This window comes from Opisthorchis viverrini, assembly GCF_000715545.1.
Source record: "Opisthorchis viverrini unplaced genomic scaffold opera_v5_204, whole genome shotgun sequence".
Lineage (NCBI taxonomy): Eukaryota > Metazoa > Platyhelminthes > Trematoda > Opisthorchiida > Opisthorchiidae > Opisthorchis > Opisthorchis viverrini.
The window spans coordinates 934,269-953,172 of record NW_008751860.1 but is presented as its reverse complement, the minus strand read 5'-3'; the positions used below and the strand labels follow the sequence as shown (position 1 = coordinate 953,172).

The 18,904-nt window shown below is 43.3% G+C and overlaps 1 protein-coding gene across 1 annotated transcript; it reads left to right on the top strand.

The window, feature by feature from the left end:
• Positions 1-9,433: 9,433 nt before the first annotated feature.
• T265_08165 (hypothetical protein) lies at positions 9,434-9,868 on the top strand (the record flags this gene model as incomplete). Its single annotated transcript, XM_009173885.1, has 1 exon — positions 9,434-9,868. One exon carries the CDS (start codon positions 9,434-9,436, stop codon positions 9,866-9,868), a length of 435 nt encoding a protein of 144 aa, XP_009172149.1.
• Positions 9,869-18,904: the final 9,036 nt, after the last annotated feature.

The window sequence follows — 18,904 nt, the reverse complement described above, 5'->3', positions numbered from 1 at the left end:
ATCCTTATTGTAGTGCGACAGAGGAGGTCAAAGGCTAATGTTACACGTCTAGCGGTATATCGCTGAATCTTGAGGGACAGGTGGTTTTGCTGTATGGCTGTGAGAATTGACCTGTTCAAGCAGTGGAACTGGGCCATCATCTGGGGTTCATCAATTTTTGTCTGAAAACCTTAGCTCGTGTGGGTTGGTGTCGGTAAATCCGTAACCAGGCAACTGGGAAAGCGTGCTTTTGGATGTGCAACCAGAATTTCCATTGACGTTTGTGTCCAGCACCAGAATCTGTGTTGATTAGGCCATGTATTGTGCATACCTAACCTTCGTTTGCCGAAGAGAGTGCTTTTTCCATGCCAAACTCAGAATGGCGGAGCAGATGGCTAGCTAACCTTTGACCTGAGGTACGTAAGAGAGATTCTGGGTTCTGTCGGTTCTAATCGCCATCCGTGATGTGAACAGCGTCGTACTGGCCAATGCCAAACTCAGAATGGCGGAGCAGAGAGGTGGCTAACCTTTGACCTGAGGTACGTAAGAGAGATTCTGGGTTCTGTCGGTTCTAATCGCCATCCGTGATGTGAACAGCGTCATCCGTACTGGCCATGGTTGGAGATACTACAAGATGTCTGCTGATCACTGTCAAGGGCGGTTGACAGTTTCTATCCAAATCGCTCGGAATCAATGTATTAAGTTAGGACCAAGCCTTTTGTTTATGCACCTTTATTCCTCTCCCCACAATGTGACTTTCATCATGGTTGTACCGCAGCGAAGCATCGGTGACGTCATGATATCGATGACGATTGTGATATCAGGGTTAAACTTTGTTTTTCTTGCTTGAAGAGATTCGACAGTGTTGACCTAGCTCCATGCTCTTCAACTAGATTCTGGTGGTGATGTGTCTATGTGCTGTTAATATATATGTCTGACTGTTGTCTACAGTGATTAACCAGAATATTTTCACCTCTTTTCATCAAAGATGAGAGTAATGTTTACCGGCGAGAGAGTGGTCACTAATGTTACTACCAGATGCATCCCTAACCATCGAGGAACGCAAGGAGAGGTGCTGAATGATTGCGCCGCCAGTTATAACATGAAACCTGCAGGAGGCGAAGTGACAGTGTGTTGTGACTCGAACAAGTGCAATGCCGTTGGCGGTGCCGATAGGAATTCAGCGCCGAACTTCCTTTACCTTCCGGTACTTTCCGCTTCTTGTTTGTTCTACACGTACTATTGACAAAAACGAGTGTATCGTTTTACTGAGACAGAATAATATGTGTGCTATCACTTTTATCTACTCTCGTAGGATAGTAAAAACTGAGTGTCACACCTTTGTTACCCTTGTTCCCAGGAATGTATTCAAATACACATTTGATTCTTAGATATTTTCACGTTTCCTCTATCAACGAAAGAAAGTAATTCAACGCGTGTCCAGTTGAATACATGCCCCGAACCCTCACCAGAGACGTTGGCAGTTTCAGAACGTCAGAATAGCTATACGGAATGGGCAACAATGGCGCGCAAGGGGGTGAAAGCCTGCTAAACCTCTCCAGAAGCCGTTCTATTCAACTTGGCGTATTTGACCATATCTTGCAAAACACCGTTCATATCACCTAACGTTGTGTTTCCTCCACGTGTAAGTAGAATTCCTATCCAAAGCACCCGTACAAGCAAGCAGATGTGACGTTCAAAACGGCAATTGAAGATTTCTGGTGGAATGAAAACGACCTTAGGACTCAAGTTGAGGTAACATTAACTCATAGGCGTGTAACGTACGTTACAGTGCAATATACATCACTGCATAGCGCCAGTCTGCGTAATATGTAGACTGAGACAAATAATGGGTCCAAATTCGTACAACCTGGATGCTGCAATATACTGGGACACAGTTGTCCATTTTCAAGAGAATGCCTTTGAAGAAGGTAAACTGTGCAAGCATTAGTCTTTGGTGCGCTTGTGGGCGTCGTTACATTTATCATTCCATTAGACTGCTGGCTAAGTCTGGTCTGATCGGCCGTGCAAAATGACAAAATTACAACTTGAAAATTACCAGAACTCATGGTTGCTAACATTTAGTCTGGCTGAGAATATTATGTATTAAAGGCATTTAGTTTTCAAAAGCTCTTTCCCATCCATAAAATGTCGAAGGGAAAATTACGATCGAAGTCCAATGGAGCCCAAGCGGTTCACAGTTTCAGAGATTACGAAAACTGATTCCACCCAGTCTTGCAAAATCTCCGGGTACATTTGGAGCGCCGTTGAAATAGAGGTGGGTGAAACAAATCCAAACAGCAGATCACGCATATATATATATATATGTATACATACATATATATGGTTAGAATTATTCGCCGCATGGGTAACGAAAGGATTTGCCGCTTTTGGGTCAAGCATACCCCTAGATTGCTCATCAGTCTTATTTGGCAATCCAAAGGGTTGCGTCTACATTTACTGTTGAACGGTCATGATGCCAGTAACATTTCTGTTTTAAGTGAAATGATCTTGTGAATTGTATACCTTCGATTACATGTGTATAGGGAAATCGCTGGAGTTGGGAACTGGATAGAAATCCCTGTAGTCAAGTTTATATTAATGCTGTTTGAACAAGTCTGCAGTACGCAGACTGCCCGATGTTTCCTTCAAGGTATTCATAAGGTTTGTTCTGTCTGATGTGAGTAGCACGGTAAAATTGGCCAAAACCAGCGGTCTGTGAATTTTTTCGACGGGTTTTTCTCTGCCTGTTGCTCGGTTAATGAATATCTTTGCTTCAGATAACGCAGATTGACAACAAACTGTTAACTGTTAAGGGCTCTCTCGAGTCTCAAGTTGAAATAATTCCGCATTTTATATGATCTGAAAAGCAAACATCCAAACAAATTACACTCTAGGGTGCGGACTGATTGACTCAGCATGTTCAGAATGTGACCGGATGCTTAGACTGAACCAGGACGAGACCAGCGATGTGTCTGTGGCGGATTCTTTTGGTATCTGATCTTGACTGGTCAAAGATGTGCTCAAACAAATGTTGCGTACAAATAGTGCGTCACGCTTAAAATGACCGCAATACACTTCAATTTAGGCTTTTTGCAAACTCTTTAAACCACCGCGCTTCAAACAAATGGATGGATCCTTATTCAGTTTGTACAGGGTTCACAAATATGAAATATGGCATTGATATGACGATTTCTATACACTTAACAGGTAGTTGCCATTATGTCCAGGCGCAGTACGATCGGCCCACCACAGCTGTAAAAGAAAGTGGACAGGCGCATAGCCAAACTTTGACCAGCCTTAAGATTATATCGCGATAAGTGGAGCCGGTACATGTTATGTCGTTTGCGCCAAGCAAAGGAACCATCGATTTCACAAAATCGGTACTATTGAGACGCGGGCAACCGCGTGTAACGCACCTATTTCAGCTTTCTAACAGGCTATGTCCGACTGCTTATAACGCCTCCTTAGACAGAACTCTTTCATGCCATCCTATCGGGTCGCAGGCATATTGATGACTAAAAGTGTAAGTTATCGTTCTTTTAGCTCAGATTGATATTTAGGCGATACTTAGGCCGTGTCCAAATTCACAACCGGTAATTCACATGGCTGTGGACACATTTTTTCAGAATGCAAATACGAGTCTTCATTCGTTTTCGGCATTGCAAAACATTTATATCGCGTTGCCCTAAGTCTTCCACTTGGTTGCACTAGTCCGGCCTCAATGGTGCAAGGATCCTTTGGGCTGAACTGTCTGTATCTCAGCTGCGCTGGTTAGGTCACTGGAAACAAATGGCTGGTCTCGCATTCTGGTACAGTGGTGATCTGTTGTCTGATAACTGCAGTCCTCTTTTTCCAAATTGCCATCATAGAGCATCTAGTAGAAACGCCAACCAAACGGTACACGTAAACAGTTTCAAAGCGCTGTCCCCGTGTGATGCTTTCACCATCGCCTTTATTCCAGGTCCGGTCAGCTAGAAATGTCACTGCTCGCTTATTTTATTCATAATCCTCATCCATCATCCTCTTCTACATTGCCATTTTTGTCGACGTAGCCATCAAAGTCGTCATCAGTAATGATTGGATTATCTAAAATTCATGTACTGTGTACACTTCTGCAATCCTTTTGGTTTATCAGACGATCATTTTTCGGATGATATTGAACTGTTTGTACTTTATCGGGCTTCGATTCCCCTAGGATATACAAGCATTTCTTTGCCGAAATTCTTTCAAGTTGAGTAAATTTCTACCGCATATTTCTTCACACAATAGGACCTTTCCCGTCACGGTTCTTTTAGTCAGGGGTCTTGGGGGCCGGGGGAACTAATTTGGTATTTTCAACACCCCGAAGTCAGGAGCAAACCAGGGTGGACACGAAGAATTTCCTTGCCATTCGATGCCCGCGGAGCACGGTATTCTCCACAGCACCGAATGCAATTTTATCCTTGGTCGAGAAGGGAGATGCGCGTATCAAAACAAAACTTTAGTGCTTAGTGATTTCGAATTTGTTTAGCGCGAAACTGTGTACCTAACGCCAAGATGAAGATCACAAACCACAGAATTGTGATCCGTGTTGAAAGGGGGGAGGAAAAAATATATGGTGATCTACCTTGGAAAGCGCTTTACTACGCGGTCAGTCCTAATAAACGTCCAATTGGTTGATGGTGCTTCGGTTTGAAGGCTCGCTTTTCAAACACCAGCTCCAGTATGCACAGGGCCTATTCGAATCTAATGGCTTCTCCTAGATGAACAACCATGGATGGACAACCAAACACCCATGTCGTAGGATTATCACTTGTTACAGCAGCAGGTTGACGGTTGACGGTCATGGAAGAGGTGGGCAATTATAGGAATACTCACTAGCGGGCACATTTTCAACAAATCTCGATGTGTATGTGAAAACGAGGAAAACCGAACAGAATGTATGATGTTTTGTTCACTGATACATAAATGATCCGTATTTAGTCATTTTAATGCGATTAAATTACGTGATACGCGAATTTTAGTTCATTTCCGGAACTTACTAATACAGCTGCCCAATTTGTGAATCAGACCTCAGCGTTTGCGTGACAGACCGGCATAGGGTTCAAGACCTCCTACTGTCCAATTCACATGTCATTGAAACCAGTAGGTCCTACCGTGACTAAAGTACCTCGTTTGTACAGATAAATCTTTCAATGGGCTTGCTGAATCTTTGGGCCTACCAAGACGTAACAGCTTAACACAATCATTCATCCATCCGCCCCCGTTCATCAGGCGATATTTTCCATACTACTTGATGTTCCATAACACAAAAGAGAAAGATTTCTTGGTAAACCCTAGTCAAAGTTTATCATGAAGGTCTCTCCAGTTAGATATGGATTTATTTCAAATGTGGTGACTTGTTGAGTTCTGGCAGACTGGTGATCAGTCCAAGGCGCGTTCCGTCAATTTTGCGTTGGCCAACACCTTGGTTGTTGACCGATATAGATAGTGCAGCGTTTTCCATGTAGTGGACATGTTTATCAGTAGCAACATGATTATCACGGGATCAACACAAGTATAAGTGGCTGCCATTGGTCCAACTCTTAGGCTATCCCATAAATCTTCCACTCCAAGGATTTCTTCTGGCCCTCAAATTGTCACAACATCCCAGGTGTGTGCAAAACGCAAAATAGTGTTTAAACCAGGTCCATCCAGTTGCCATCTAAGTGTGAACTACTCACGCTCTTAGCCGACTGGTCGAGACGTCAACTGCCTAGGAGTTTCAGTATGTCTAGACACACAGAATGATTATCCACAAGGGCTAAATGGACGCAAGGTACTCCAGGGCTTATTATTAAAAAACAATGGTGCTCACCGGCTAACACCTCGGAAGAATCCACAATGGTTCTTACCTGAGTAGCAATCAGGTCAACGGGGTGTCTTATTTCACCGTTTCGTTGAATCGGCCTACAGTATTTCAACCACGTGCCGTTCGCGCACATACAACCGGATACCTATCAGATCATTATTTTAACTGAACTAGTCACAACGAATAGTCATTGTAAATAAGGTTAGATGAATTAAACAGCAGGATGTGGGCAGGCGCCACACTGTGGAAACTTTATGTAATCGGTTGGAATTAGGCCTGTGAAAAAAGTACTATGACATGCATCAGATGAACCCAACACCTATCAAATACCAATGGTATCATTTCAAACGAGTCCCAAAATTTCTCCCTGTCGGAACCATCGTTAAGTAACTACAGAAACTCAATTCCGTAGTTGTTAGTTGTGCCACACTGTAGGACTTGGATAAGCCAAACCAAAATCGGAGTTACACTGTACCGGATCTTCTCCAGTGCAATACAAAAACTAACCGGCTCACACTTTATCCCAATGACCCACACCGTTTGGTTTGAAATTCTTTTATGGCCAAGTAATTATCCAGGCGCTTTTATTGAAAACACTTGAAAGCCTCTTTCAGACTAGGTCCAGCGATAAACCCCAAAACGATCCGGATTTTTAGTTCCGTGCGTTTGTTACACTACAATACCGCTGTTGCAAAACGCATCATATATAGTGCAGACATGAAAATGTGTGGTATAGCTCAAGATTTGAGCGGTACGCAGAGCAGGTCCACCGGCAGTGTCATTCTTCGTTAATTGTCACTGTATCTAAAAGTGCATCTGCAACTCTTTTGTGATCCACATCCACAGAACTGAGAGGTAATCTGTGATTCATTTGCGAGCTATTTCGTGAAGCGTACCGTGACTTGGTCTTAATCTGGAGAAATCTAGATTGGTTGATCACAGAATACTTGATTGCAACGTACACAGTGCTGACGTTTGTCATTTCTTCTAGATCGTTGCGATACTAATAAACTGCGCCCCCAAATCCAGTGCTAAGAACTGAGCATAACTTCGCCGTGACTGTGTGTTCAGCATGATCGTTTTGTCCAGACCATGTTACACAGAAAACACTCAGCGTTCTTATTCTACCCAGGATATCCGGTTTCGCGGATTTTGCTGTGGACCAGAATGCTCCAAGTAGATGCATCCAGAAAATATGTTGTTCTCATTACATTTTTTAAATCACCCATTTTTAACCGCCAACTTCTCTGCAGCCATATGCATGCAAGCATACCCTAATCAAAAACAACCTCAACAAGGCTCTCGTTATTACACACCGAAGAACATTCGCAGATTTCATGGTTACTGCATACTCGATTGCCACTTTTGAAATTTTTGGCACCACTCAAAACGACAATGGGGGAGGCAGATGCTGACGACCAGCACTAGGCGATGTCCGAAATTAACACAATCAATGGCCCACAAATCAACGGCATAACGATGCACTTTCGAATAAACATATGCCCGCATCATTAGAAATACCACGCGTAATCAACTTGCTCGATTCTGATTCGATTCTTCTGCTCGATTCTTGAACTACTGAAATACGATGCGAGTAGCAGAAATTGTCGCGCCGGTTGACTATCTTCCCAATTTCCACCAATTATTGAAATTCCATGGAAATAAGCACACATATTTCGAGAAGAATAGTGAAAAATTTTAGATGTAATGGATTAGCAGCAGAATGGTATATCTGAATTTCTGTATCCTTTCATTAAATATTCTACAAACGTCCGGTAAGTAAGCGCTGCAGTTTCTCAAATAAGAAACTAATAGAGGCGAGGTAGCTAGCTAAATTAATGCTTCGTTCAGTAAATCCAAAGCTGAAATCACAAGCGGTGGATTTAATATGCCCCAAACTCATCATCATCCAAGACAGCAACATCAGTGTTGACAGTGATGATTCGCTGCCGTACAACCATAAGTTTCGTTTGATTATATGTAAAACACGAGAGTAAAAAAGAGAGAACGAATGAGTGAGAAAGAGAGAGAGGGCTTAGCGCTGGCCCCGTCAAGTATTCTGAAATGCTTGCGCATCCAAGTGCTATTCAGACAGTCTGGAAAGAAATGACTGCATGGACGCCACTGACATCGATTAGCCGCCATTTTTGCGACGTATCCAGCCAAGCACAGATGGGATCAGGGGAACCCCATCCTGGAAGGCGTACAACACCAAAGACACTCAAACTCTTCGTGATCTCTTTAACGCCCATCTGCCTAGTCAAGCGGCGGACACCTCGCAGTTTGCGCTATTCCGAAGTAGTTATGGAGAACCTCACCTCGGTGGATGGTGATGTGACCGTGCATGGCACATCAGCGAGCCATCGTAGTCGGCGGTGTTGGATGTTTTCCCCGGTTGAAGTACCTACCTCACAAACAAATGTCCGTTTTCCATTCACCTCGTTAACAGCAAGCTGGCGTCGTCCAAAACCAGCGAAGCATCCGAGGCATCAGTGTTCAAAAACCTGAAGACACCATACATCATCTATCTGCAGAGGCCACGTCTCCAACCCACACAAAACACAGCGCCTACGTGGCCTATTACTTACGACCCTTGAGATCAAGTGAGATGCCTTTTTGACGCCACAGGGGATGCAAATAAGCAAACTTGATTCGGGATTTGGAATTTGTACTCAGATTTCATCATACATATTTTCGTCAGACCTAATACAACTACCGATGTGTGTAAAATTTTCCACAATCTCCAGTGATTTTCTTTGAAGTGTAATGGATGTGTTCAGAGATTGCTTCCACCATCAATGACACACAGGTAGTGCTTCATAGTACTTCATAGTATGTGCCAGACCAGTGGAACACCGGATCACTTGCGGTCAAATATACTCAGTCAGTAGCCACATGTCATGCCAAGCGGTAGCTCTTGTAAACATGAGAAAGTTTAGTGGGCTCCTCTGCTACCGCTTGGCATTTTGTCATATTTTTGGTATGAAATTCCGGGCGAGAAGTTTCGTTTGTTGGTCTCAAATCCGCGCAGATATAGAACAAATTTGTCATAAATGTGAACGTTGCAAATGGCAGAACAGGCAACTCCCAAATATTCAGAACAATCATTGCCGAAAAGCGAGAAACTATGGGAAAGAATGCACTAAGATTATTCAGATCCAAGCAATGGTCAGTTCTACTTCATTTTTGTGGATTCATTCACTAAATGGCCAGATTTTTCATTTTTACGGGATACTGATGTACAGTCTACTGTCAATGAGTTGGATAGATTATTCCAGTATTTCGGTAATGCGGAGCTGGTTGTGGCTGGCAATTGAACAAACTTCCCCTCAAAACACTTCAGGGAATTTTTCAACACAAATGGTATTGGGGAAACGTTTCACTGCCTTATCATCCTCAATCCAACGGGTAGGACGAACGACTCGCGGGTACTTTTAAACGCGCTCTACTTAAAGTGGGAGAAAAGGCAACACGATTGCACCTTTTTGACGACGTATCAACATTCCCCAAACCCAAACGTTCTCGGTGGAAAATCTCCCGCACGATGTACTTTAGGACGAAAAATTAGGCCGAGTTTCGATAATCTCAGACCAAAGAGCGAGGACACCAGAAACACAGCAAATGAGACAAACAGACTGGGAAACTTCCACACTGGTGACGCGGTTTATTCAAGCTCCCGAAAAATGGTCCACTAGCACCGTCCTGGGCAAAAACGGAAATGGGATCTACGAGATCAATGTTGGAAAGGAAAATCGGACGAGACGTATCAATCAAATACGACCGAACCACATGCAAGCTCAATGCCGGGAGGTAGCAGAATATTTCCAGTGGGACATCTTGTTGGACACGGTTTGTTTGGACCATGAAAATGTTCGACCTCTCAATTTATCCCAGAACATCACAGCATCGCACAGTTCACGACCAAGCCGGGTTCAAGCCAACCCAAAGGGGAAGAACTACGATCAGATTCGAGCAGTCCGAAAACAGTTTCAAATGGAAAAGAGAGATAATACGCCACGCATCAGCCTACTACGCAGCGGAACAAACCTTTGGTGAAACAGTGCCTTACGAGTAAGCCCACGCGTCTGAATCACGTCCGACTTCATCATTTGACGGAGCAAGGGCGAAAAAGCACATACATTTCACACCCGCATGATTGCCAAGGGGACATGTGCACTCCGTAACCAAGCGCAAAGATGACCTTCCATGACAGAGAAATCAACCCGTAGAGAGCCGTTGTGGGTGTGCAGGAGAGGCACAGGTCAGTTAAGAGCAGATTGACCATGAAATACGGTCACAAGTGAATGATATAAATGAAATGCTGTACTTGCAATATATGCGGTTTTCTTTGCCGCCTTCTTGTCTTCTAACTGTGACCCGGTAGCACCTGCGAAGGTGAAGAGATACAACAGACACTCAAAGTGTATGAATGGGCTGTCGGTTGAAGGGCAGCGTTTTTATCGTAGCTCTTGAACAGCTGGACTTTCGTCTGATGCCCGAGCACATGTTAAAAACCTTCAGCTCGATAAAAGAGCAACGAGGTTCACATCACATTATGGACACTTGGAGTCAGCCGCGTAATCATCAGAACAAAACTAAAGAGAAACCCCTCTACAATTCTCATCGGAGAACAAAGTGGCTTAGCAGACCATCTTGAAAACATTACTTTAGTTCTACGTAAACGTAATCTATGTGGTTCATTCAAATACCTTTGATCTGAGCAGCAAAAATCAAACATTGACAGTCGTTTTATTTAAAGTGTTGAGGGTTTCTTAAACAATAAGACAAACCCTCTTTCTCTGTGGTTCGTAAGAACGTTTCCTTGAGGTACAATCCTTAGATTTCGTGGACAAAGTTGACAAATGAGGCGTGGACAAGTGCTTGTCTTTCACTCGTTTGCTTGTGGTCTGCAAATAACCTCTGTGTTCTCATAAGAACACGAAGGACTATTCATTCATTTATTTTGGATAATCTGCTTTGCTAGTGAATCTAGGATTTCATAGACGTATGTTCATAAAGAAAACTTATGAACTTACAGATATCCTGAATCTTGGGACTTTTCGGAAGACGTATTGATGTTTTTTTATGTTTCTGCATGTTTGACTGCGCAATCTGCTTCATCTCAGTTTCCCACGGGCCTGCTTTCATCATCCAGATTAAAATGTGCACTGTCTACTTACCTTCAGAAACCATACTCTTGGTGGCCGTCTAGGAAAGTCTTAGCCCACTGGTACACATAAAAACAGATTTACGCAGCCTCCCCCGTTCAAAACAGCAATGCGCTCTTCTTTCGGTTTCGTATCAAGTGTTCACGAAGACGCAGGATTTTCGGGAACACGCAGAATAAATCTACCAACGTAAACTGGTATATAAAATTGTTACATGGACATTCCTTTGCAGTGTGATCCGATGTGATACACACTGCTGTCCACTCGAGTTTCTACTTTATTCGATAACATTCAGATGCTCACATTGATTTAGCCCACAATCAGAAAGTTTTTTCATCCATTCTGAAAGCTGTGCGCACAGTGTTGTACAGTTTGTCATTTGATTTTTCCTAACGCAAGGAGTACGAAACAACGCTGCCATTAATATACACACAAATATCCCCGTCGTAATTTAGCACGTGCTTTTAACGGAAACCAGTTGTTCTTTGCGTTTGACCTGGACGGTAAGACCTGATAGCAGCCCAATGTTTCAGCATGATCCATGTGTAGCATTGCAATGTCCGTGAACTTTCAGATCAGCGTTTCTCTACACCAGTAATCTGACCACACGTTACTTTTATTTCCGAAGTGTTATATTTCGGACTGTTAGGGACACCAACATCGTCTGGCTCTACCCAGTCGTATTCTAGCCAAGACAAGCTAGATCCTCGACTATTCGGCCTCATGAGCAGCAAGTCGGACGTAAACAGTTTCACTTGGCCCCTTCCGGGCTTGTAAATTATTTATGATGTGGGCAGTGCTGACACGTCATGATGAAATACGTACTCGGCTCACAACACCACCAATACCAACTTCTTGGCCCTTGGAATGTCCACATTCGTTTGGGGTTGGATGTCAGGCGAAAATCGAAATCAGGAATGATGGTCCATACTATCTCTCGGTTTAACTGGCTGACGATTAGAAAATTGATAAATCTTCTCGCTGTGAAGTCGACTTGAAAGCCACTCATGGGAGAAATTTTTACACAGTCTGGATGAAACCCCATGAGCGATTTCATACTTCAAAGATACAATCGTTAGGTGAAAAACGTGACTAGACGACGGTGGTGCCATATCCCGTCTAACTGAGAGGCAATGATGCTACCGAACGATGGTGTTCATGGGTGCGTATGTCTACCCTTCTGAAACACCGCAATTTAAGGGGCACTGAAACCCTTGAATTTCGTGAGCTCAACAGTAACGTTTATTCTTGATAAGAATGAGGCCACCGTATGGTGCCTTCAGCATACACTTGTTTCACTCTTAGGACGAACTCTCAATTACAAATCACCAGGTATCCCACTAATTGAATTTGTTATCGTTGCTCGCTGCTTTCGCGTACACCAAGGTGCCCAGCAAAGGCCAGTTATTTTGCCGGTGTTTCTCGGTTCTGCGACCAAGTATTTGCGAGTCGGAATTTAGGTTGATGTGACATCTGCGCGCATCGAGTAATCGAAACATAGGCTTTGTTGAAGAACTGGAGATCACTAAAAAATGATGCGTTTAGAGATTTGACGAGCTATATTTACTGATGTCGGCTTTGATGACCAAAAATTGTGGATGCACCTTAAGATGAGCTGTATTATTCCCTTCACTTAGTCCGACTAGGCAGGTCGCCAGGTGTGAGACAAAACTGAACCCATAGCCGAATAAATGCGACAAATTTACTCGATTTCATACAATCCCAACAAATGTCTGCACATGGCATGGATGCCAAACTAATCAGCCCAACGCCTAAATTTTAAGCTGATTCGACAAGTCTAGAATGAGACCTTATCGGTCTATCATGTAAGCCTTTGATAAATCGCTCTCTACACAAATGTGTTAAGAAATTGCGATGCTTTATTTATGCATCGGCGAGTTTGAAGCAACGATGGCTAATTTTCTTTTAAGAATCTGGTTCTTCAGCATGCTAATGTGAAATAGAGACTTTGTAAGCGACAAGAATGCTTTCGGAATCCACAGAGTTTTGCTCACTTCTTTAGTAATGAAGTGAAAAAGCAACTGCCCTATTTTCACTTGAAATTCAAAAAACCCCCAAAAGACCTGCGATCATTAGAGCAATGTTGTTGCCCACAGCTTAGTAAATTACATCCGAGATTAGGTTAACCATTTGACTAACAAAGAGGCTCAAATTCATCCAGTTCGAGCACATTTTGTGGCATGAAGTGACTTGGCTTGGACTGATCCACAAAACCAGACTGCATATCAAATAGGTTTGGTAGGATTCAATGCACAGAACATTGGCTAACTTAGCACGTGTTTTGAGCATTTTCGCATGTCTTGGAACAGCCCGAGCTATTTATGCGTTCAGCTGATTTGATTGGAAACCTACCGTTCGATATACCCCGTTCACAACAGCTAACAACAATCAAAGTGAACATGTGCACTATCCTGCATGACCTTTGTTGGGTGCGAACTGAACAACATAAAAGCGGTAGAATTTTCAGCACTTGAGCCTGCAATTCTACGCTATGCGTCTGGTCTATCTGCTTGCATACTCCGTGATAATAAACGCGACGAAAGTCACCGACGCTACAGAATTTGTGGACTGCGGTAAGCTTGTACTTGTAAAAGAATATTTCTTGTTCACTACATTGCCAAATTTTGCCCAGGAATAATTTACCTATCTCAATATATTTGACCATCCCGACTGCCAATTAAATTTTCCGCTAGAGTTTTGTTGAAATTAGCCCGACGTGGAACAATTTCTTAATTTTGTTCATTTAGAATTTTGTCACCGGATCTGAATTTGCGCCCAAAGTACGAGATAGTCGTACCGGTAAATGATGGTTTCAGTCTGGATGTACTCAGATGGGACATTTTCAGTAACATCGTTCGTGAGCAACGGTAGATGGTGTAAAATTTATTCGCTAATTTTACTGGCTAATACTCGAAATGTGTGTGATCGCCAGATGTTAAAATGTGGGAGGCGAATACATGCGCGCTTTCATTTATATACCACTCCTAAAGCTGAGTGTTTTTAGAACAAACAAGGGACGAATAGTGACTGGACAATGGATTACTATCCTCTCCTCCAATATCCAATTTTTTAGTTACAAAACGATCGGTTGCAAAATACCGGAGTTGGACATTTGTGAAAGTTCAAAGACCGATATTTGATCAATAGCAGACTAGATACCTGGCAGGTGGATGATGTAGCAAATGTTCACTGTCATTGATCACAGTTCAAAATGTCGCCTACAAAACCTGATTAATAGAGCAAATCTTGAAACATGGTGCCTTTTCAATTTGTTTTATCTCATGCCAGGTTCAAGTGGTGCAGAAGTGAGAAGGGTCACCACTTCACCGTGCAACGGAAGCCCCTGCGTTCTCCTCAAGGGGGCACCAGCCTCCGTCCGCATTAATTTCAGGGTTGGTGAGTACAAATTAATCTACAGGACGGATTTGCGTTTTTACAACGTTTTTTCAATCCTATCACCGTGTTTCAGTGTGTATTGTCCAAATAAATTCAGTAATTTGGCTCTTTGCCATTTTTGGCGACAAATTCTATTTTACGAGGCCGAAATTCTATATTTCAGTAGCGTGTTTGGTTTCCTGAACTTGCCTGAAAATACTGAGGATAAACGGAAGTCAGAACTTCAGTGAATCTGCGCCTGATCTAAGTAAACGCAATAAAGTCTTCACTTTTGAGTCAAGAACGAAAACCGCCCGATTTCGTATCACAATGTTCCATCATGAATAAGACTCAGTTGACAATGTTTTATTTTGTGGTTTCGTCTGCATCCATGCCAAAGGTAAGCATAAATGTCTTTCTTGTGAAAGCCCGACAATTCAGCCCCTCGGACGCGACCGTTCATGGCATAATGGCTGGTGAGCGCATCACCGTGCTGTGGTCGCATAATGATGTTTGTGAACACGTGGCTCAGTCTTGCCCACTTCTTCCGGAAAGAGTTTATACGTACACGTTCGAAGGTTTGGTGCCTACTAAATACCCAGCAGTAAGTTGCGTAAAACCACTGTAATATCACTTTTACAAAACTGTATCCGTTCATTAAAATGCCCACCCCAGTTTAGTGAAAATGAATGACAATATGGGTTCCGTTCTACAGGCCTTTTAAATACACGTCGATCCGTTTAAATTGCAAGTTTAAAGAACCTTCATCCGCATACGATTGCATTTTTTGCTTTAAATCACAATTATTCCCCTACAAGTCACAAACTCCTTCTCAACATCTGTTGATGTCGTACCCCTTACTTCAATAAAAGCCCGGAATATAGGGTGGTATGGCAGTTTGTGTTCCCTGGAGACACATTGAACAATACTGGAGGTGTCCGTGGACACTCACAGAGTCTCTCATACCCGGTTGGTCCATGGGTAGCGGTCTAACGAAAACACTATCCCGGCCCTCCAGTTTGGCGTCTGCAACATACGTGGCGACGTATTCCGTGAAATGGTAAAATAATTACATTTCCTGCTGCTTTGCGATTAGACTTTTAATCCAAAGGCTTTGGTTGAGGACACCAATTGTCCAGCTGTCTAGGTGTGAGCACCCCATGACATTTGCGGCAAACATTACTCTCATGCTACCAGCCTGGCCACCTTAATTGTCGCACACAGCAGTAAAACAATGCTACTGCTAACGTTTTCCTTCTGGCATTTCACGTTTTCTGTCTTCCACCCTCGCTTTACCCAAATATAAACACTTCTGTACAGGCTCCAGCACCAGCACTCACGGTTTTTCTCGCGCTCCATCACACTCAGATGCAGCTTCTGTACGCACAAGTTCAGTAACAAACCTAAAAGCCTCGAGCTCAGTTTTCAAACCCAAAAATTCCGTTTAATTGGTTGTCTTTAATGTCTGCCCACTGAAACAATCAGGTCAACCATTGGCGCTTGCTGGAATGTTGGATTGATTTCGCGTTGATGTATGTTGTCTATCAGAAACAAGGATGCAGGACGTAAGTGCCGTGATCGAACTGACTACAACCTTGCTCATTTCCAGGTTCCAGATTCGCAACCTTGGTTATGCAGAGGCCGCAACAGTTGGATATGCTGGAGCTGATTTGCACTGAGCGCCCTAGCGGAAGCATGTCTACTTGATTAGGTATCCGTTTGTAGTTCCCTGTGTGCGGTTTTCTTGGCAACATCTGTGCCCTATTTCAACTTGCTTCTTTTGTCTGCTTACATCACAAATGACTGTAGGTGTGAATCTGCAAAGGTCGTTTCCTCCAGCGCTCCACTGTTCTTCTACGACGGGCGCATAAAGCTCCGATATCGCTGTGGTTGATGGTGATATGACCAACTAGGTAGGTATACCACATGCCGTTCAGGCCAGGCCATGTGGACACAAGACGCACGAAAAACGATGATCGATTGCTAACTGGCGCTTCTTCTGGAACATCAGCGTGAATTCTGAAAATTCACCTGAACACTGCTGTTTTCATTGCGCTTTTCAGGTCTACCAAAAAAGCACACAATTCCCATAACCATTGAGAAGGTGATAAACCCGGAAATCAACGAAACTACCAGAACAGTCTCCTCGAACGCTCGCCGGATTGTCCAATTTTGGATATGGATAGCAACTTGGAAAATATACCCAGCACGCTCTCAAAGATGAAACGTATGTTCGCGGTGCAACCCAGCCGAGCTCATCTAAACATTGGATCTCTGTTGAGACCGTGTCATTTCAGGAGACCCTGCGATAGATTCTTCCTGGTTGAAACCACAACACCACCAGACGCATCATCCGACGCCACGTGAAACTTTGTGCTCATACAAACGGCGAAGTTTGGTGGACTCACAAGGCTGAAGAAATGGAGGATACAAAAACTCTGTTTTCCTTCGTTTGTTTGACTGGTCATCGGGAAGCCCCTGTCACCAGGATAATCGGGTACGAAAATGGCTCCCTGATATGCAGCAGAGCGCAACGTTTAGACTTCCAGGATGCGGTTCTATGGGCACGCCTGTGCTTCGCTCAAAATGCTGCAAGAATTCGCAGCTAATAAATGTCAGTGGAGTATTCAATGCCGGTTTCTTCCAAGACTGTTTGGTTGAGCGCTTGAAAGTGTGGGTCTGATATGGGCTGCATCAGGTTTGGACAATCACTCAACCTTTTTTTAACTTCATTGCACTCTCTGGCCTTACATATAATTGGAGGGGCCACTTGATTGTTCATCTATGAAGCACTAGTGTTAATATTGATGTTACTGGTTTTGATGTTGGCGATGAAGCGTTGTGTTTCCTCCTAGCCTTAACGGAAGACGCGCAACTAGTCGCACTCGAGTTGCAGGATAAAATCGTGACCAGGCTAACTTTTATGAGTGAAAGCCCACCAAGAAACGTGAATCCTTGAGGTGCCAAGTACCATGCGGAACCATGTGCTCAGAATAGCTTGACTGACGAGTGGCATTTGCTGTGTGTCGTTCACTGCTGATATCCAGAATGTTTAGGTTTCCAGGCTATCAACTGGGAGCTCCCAGCTTCGGTGCCTTACCAGGGTTTGTGGGGTGCATGAGGCCGTTAACACAATTGGAGTTGAAACACCTATTTTTGGGTTTCCCGCGGTATATAATGATTACTCTTACGGAATGAAGTTTCCATAGAAAAAATCTCAAGCCTATCCAAATTCAAGGTCGCATTTACAGCTGCAAAGAAATCAGAATTTTCCAAGGGATAACTTCTCCAAATCGACGTAAATTGCGAAAAATCTGCCTGATTACTCATGTCAAGTATCAGATATAAAGTGGTCAAGGTTTTTTCTTCCAAATTGTTGGTGTTTAATAATCAAAAACTACGTAGAATTTCAGATACCTTTAGGGTTTTCAAACGCGATGTAATGAGGGTAATGCATCAACCTTATCGATCCCCGCGAGTGCATGAAATGTGTGACCATAGAATGTTTACTTTGGCGTACACTGATTCAAATGGCTCAACGAAAGTTGCATCTAAACCGTTTAGAAATCCACCTATACCTGTTTATTTTCATCATCTTGTTTACATCCAAGCTTGAACAGTGTCTTTGTCCTAGTGTACACGGCTGTTGTCGAGCGTTCTGTGATAGTTTTTCCTTTTAGGGTGTTATGAAAGTCCGATGGGAATTACTGGACAATGTGGCGAAACCATTTTTGTGCGTTGAGTTCAATGTGCAGCTGGTAGACCCTCCATTGTGATCGGAAATTCTTGTGCATTGTGTCCGTATGCCACAATTATATTGCGTTCCTTCTTTCAAAATATACTCCTTTTGTTTTCCTAATTGTAAACAGCACTGAACACAAAACGTTTTCATCAGTTCACCAGTTTATTTATAACATGTGATTGGGTTCACGAGACATCAGCAGTGCGGCCGATGGGTACCAATCAGCAGGCGTGACAAAATACTGAATTTCCAACCTCCCAGAATTGTGCGGAAATTTGAACGTACGAAACGGCAATGCTTCAATGGAATACCTCAGACATTCTCTCTTTAACGGATGAAATAACACAACGATCGATTGGCAAACCATTGCTGAAACGGCATTCAACTGTAGTATGCCAGAATATATTTCCTCGTCTCGACCAAATATCGTCTGACGAAACCAGCTGTCGTAATTCGTGGACTAAGGCCTTCAGAAGGCATCGATCATCTTGCCTTTAGGTACTTGTACAACTGAGTGATGAGTAGTATAAATCCGCAACTGCAGTCTCACCATACACGACGGTGCCTACAACACACAGATGACAAAGGGCGAGGCACGCCCGGGCATCTGAAATATTTTGTGACGGCATTGACTCCACTTTCGTTTTAAATCGCAGTGCGTTATGTCAACAATTTGGCCCTAACTAAACCGTCAAAACCAAAAGCTAACGTGAGTCCCAATGAAATTTCTGGTACAACCAAATACATAGAAGCCGGTTACAAAAGTTTTATCACGTCGCCATTGAC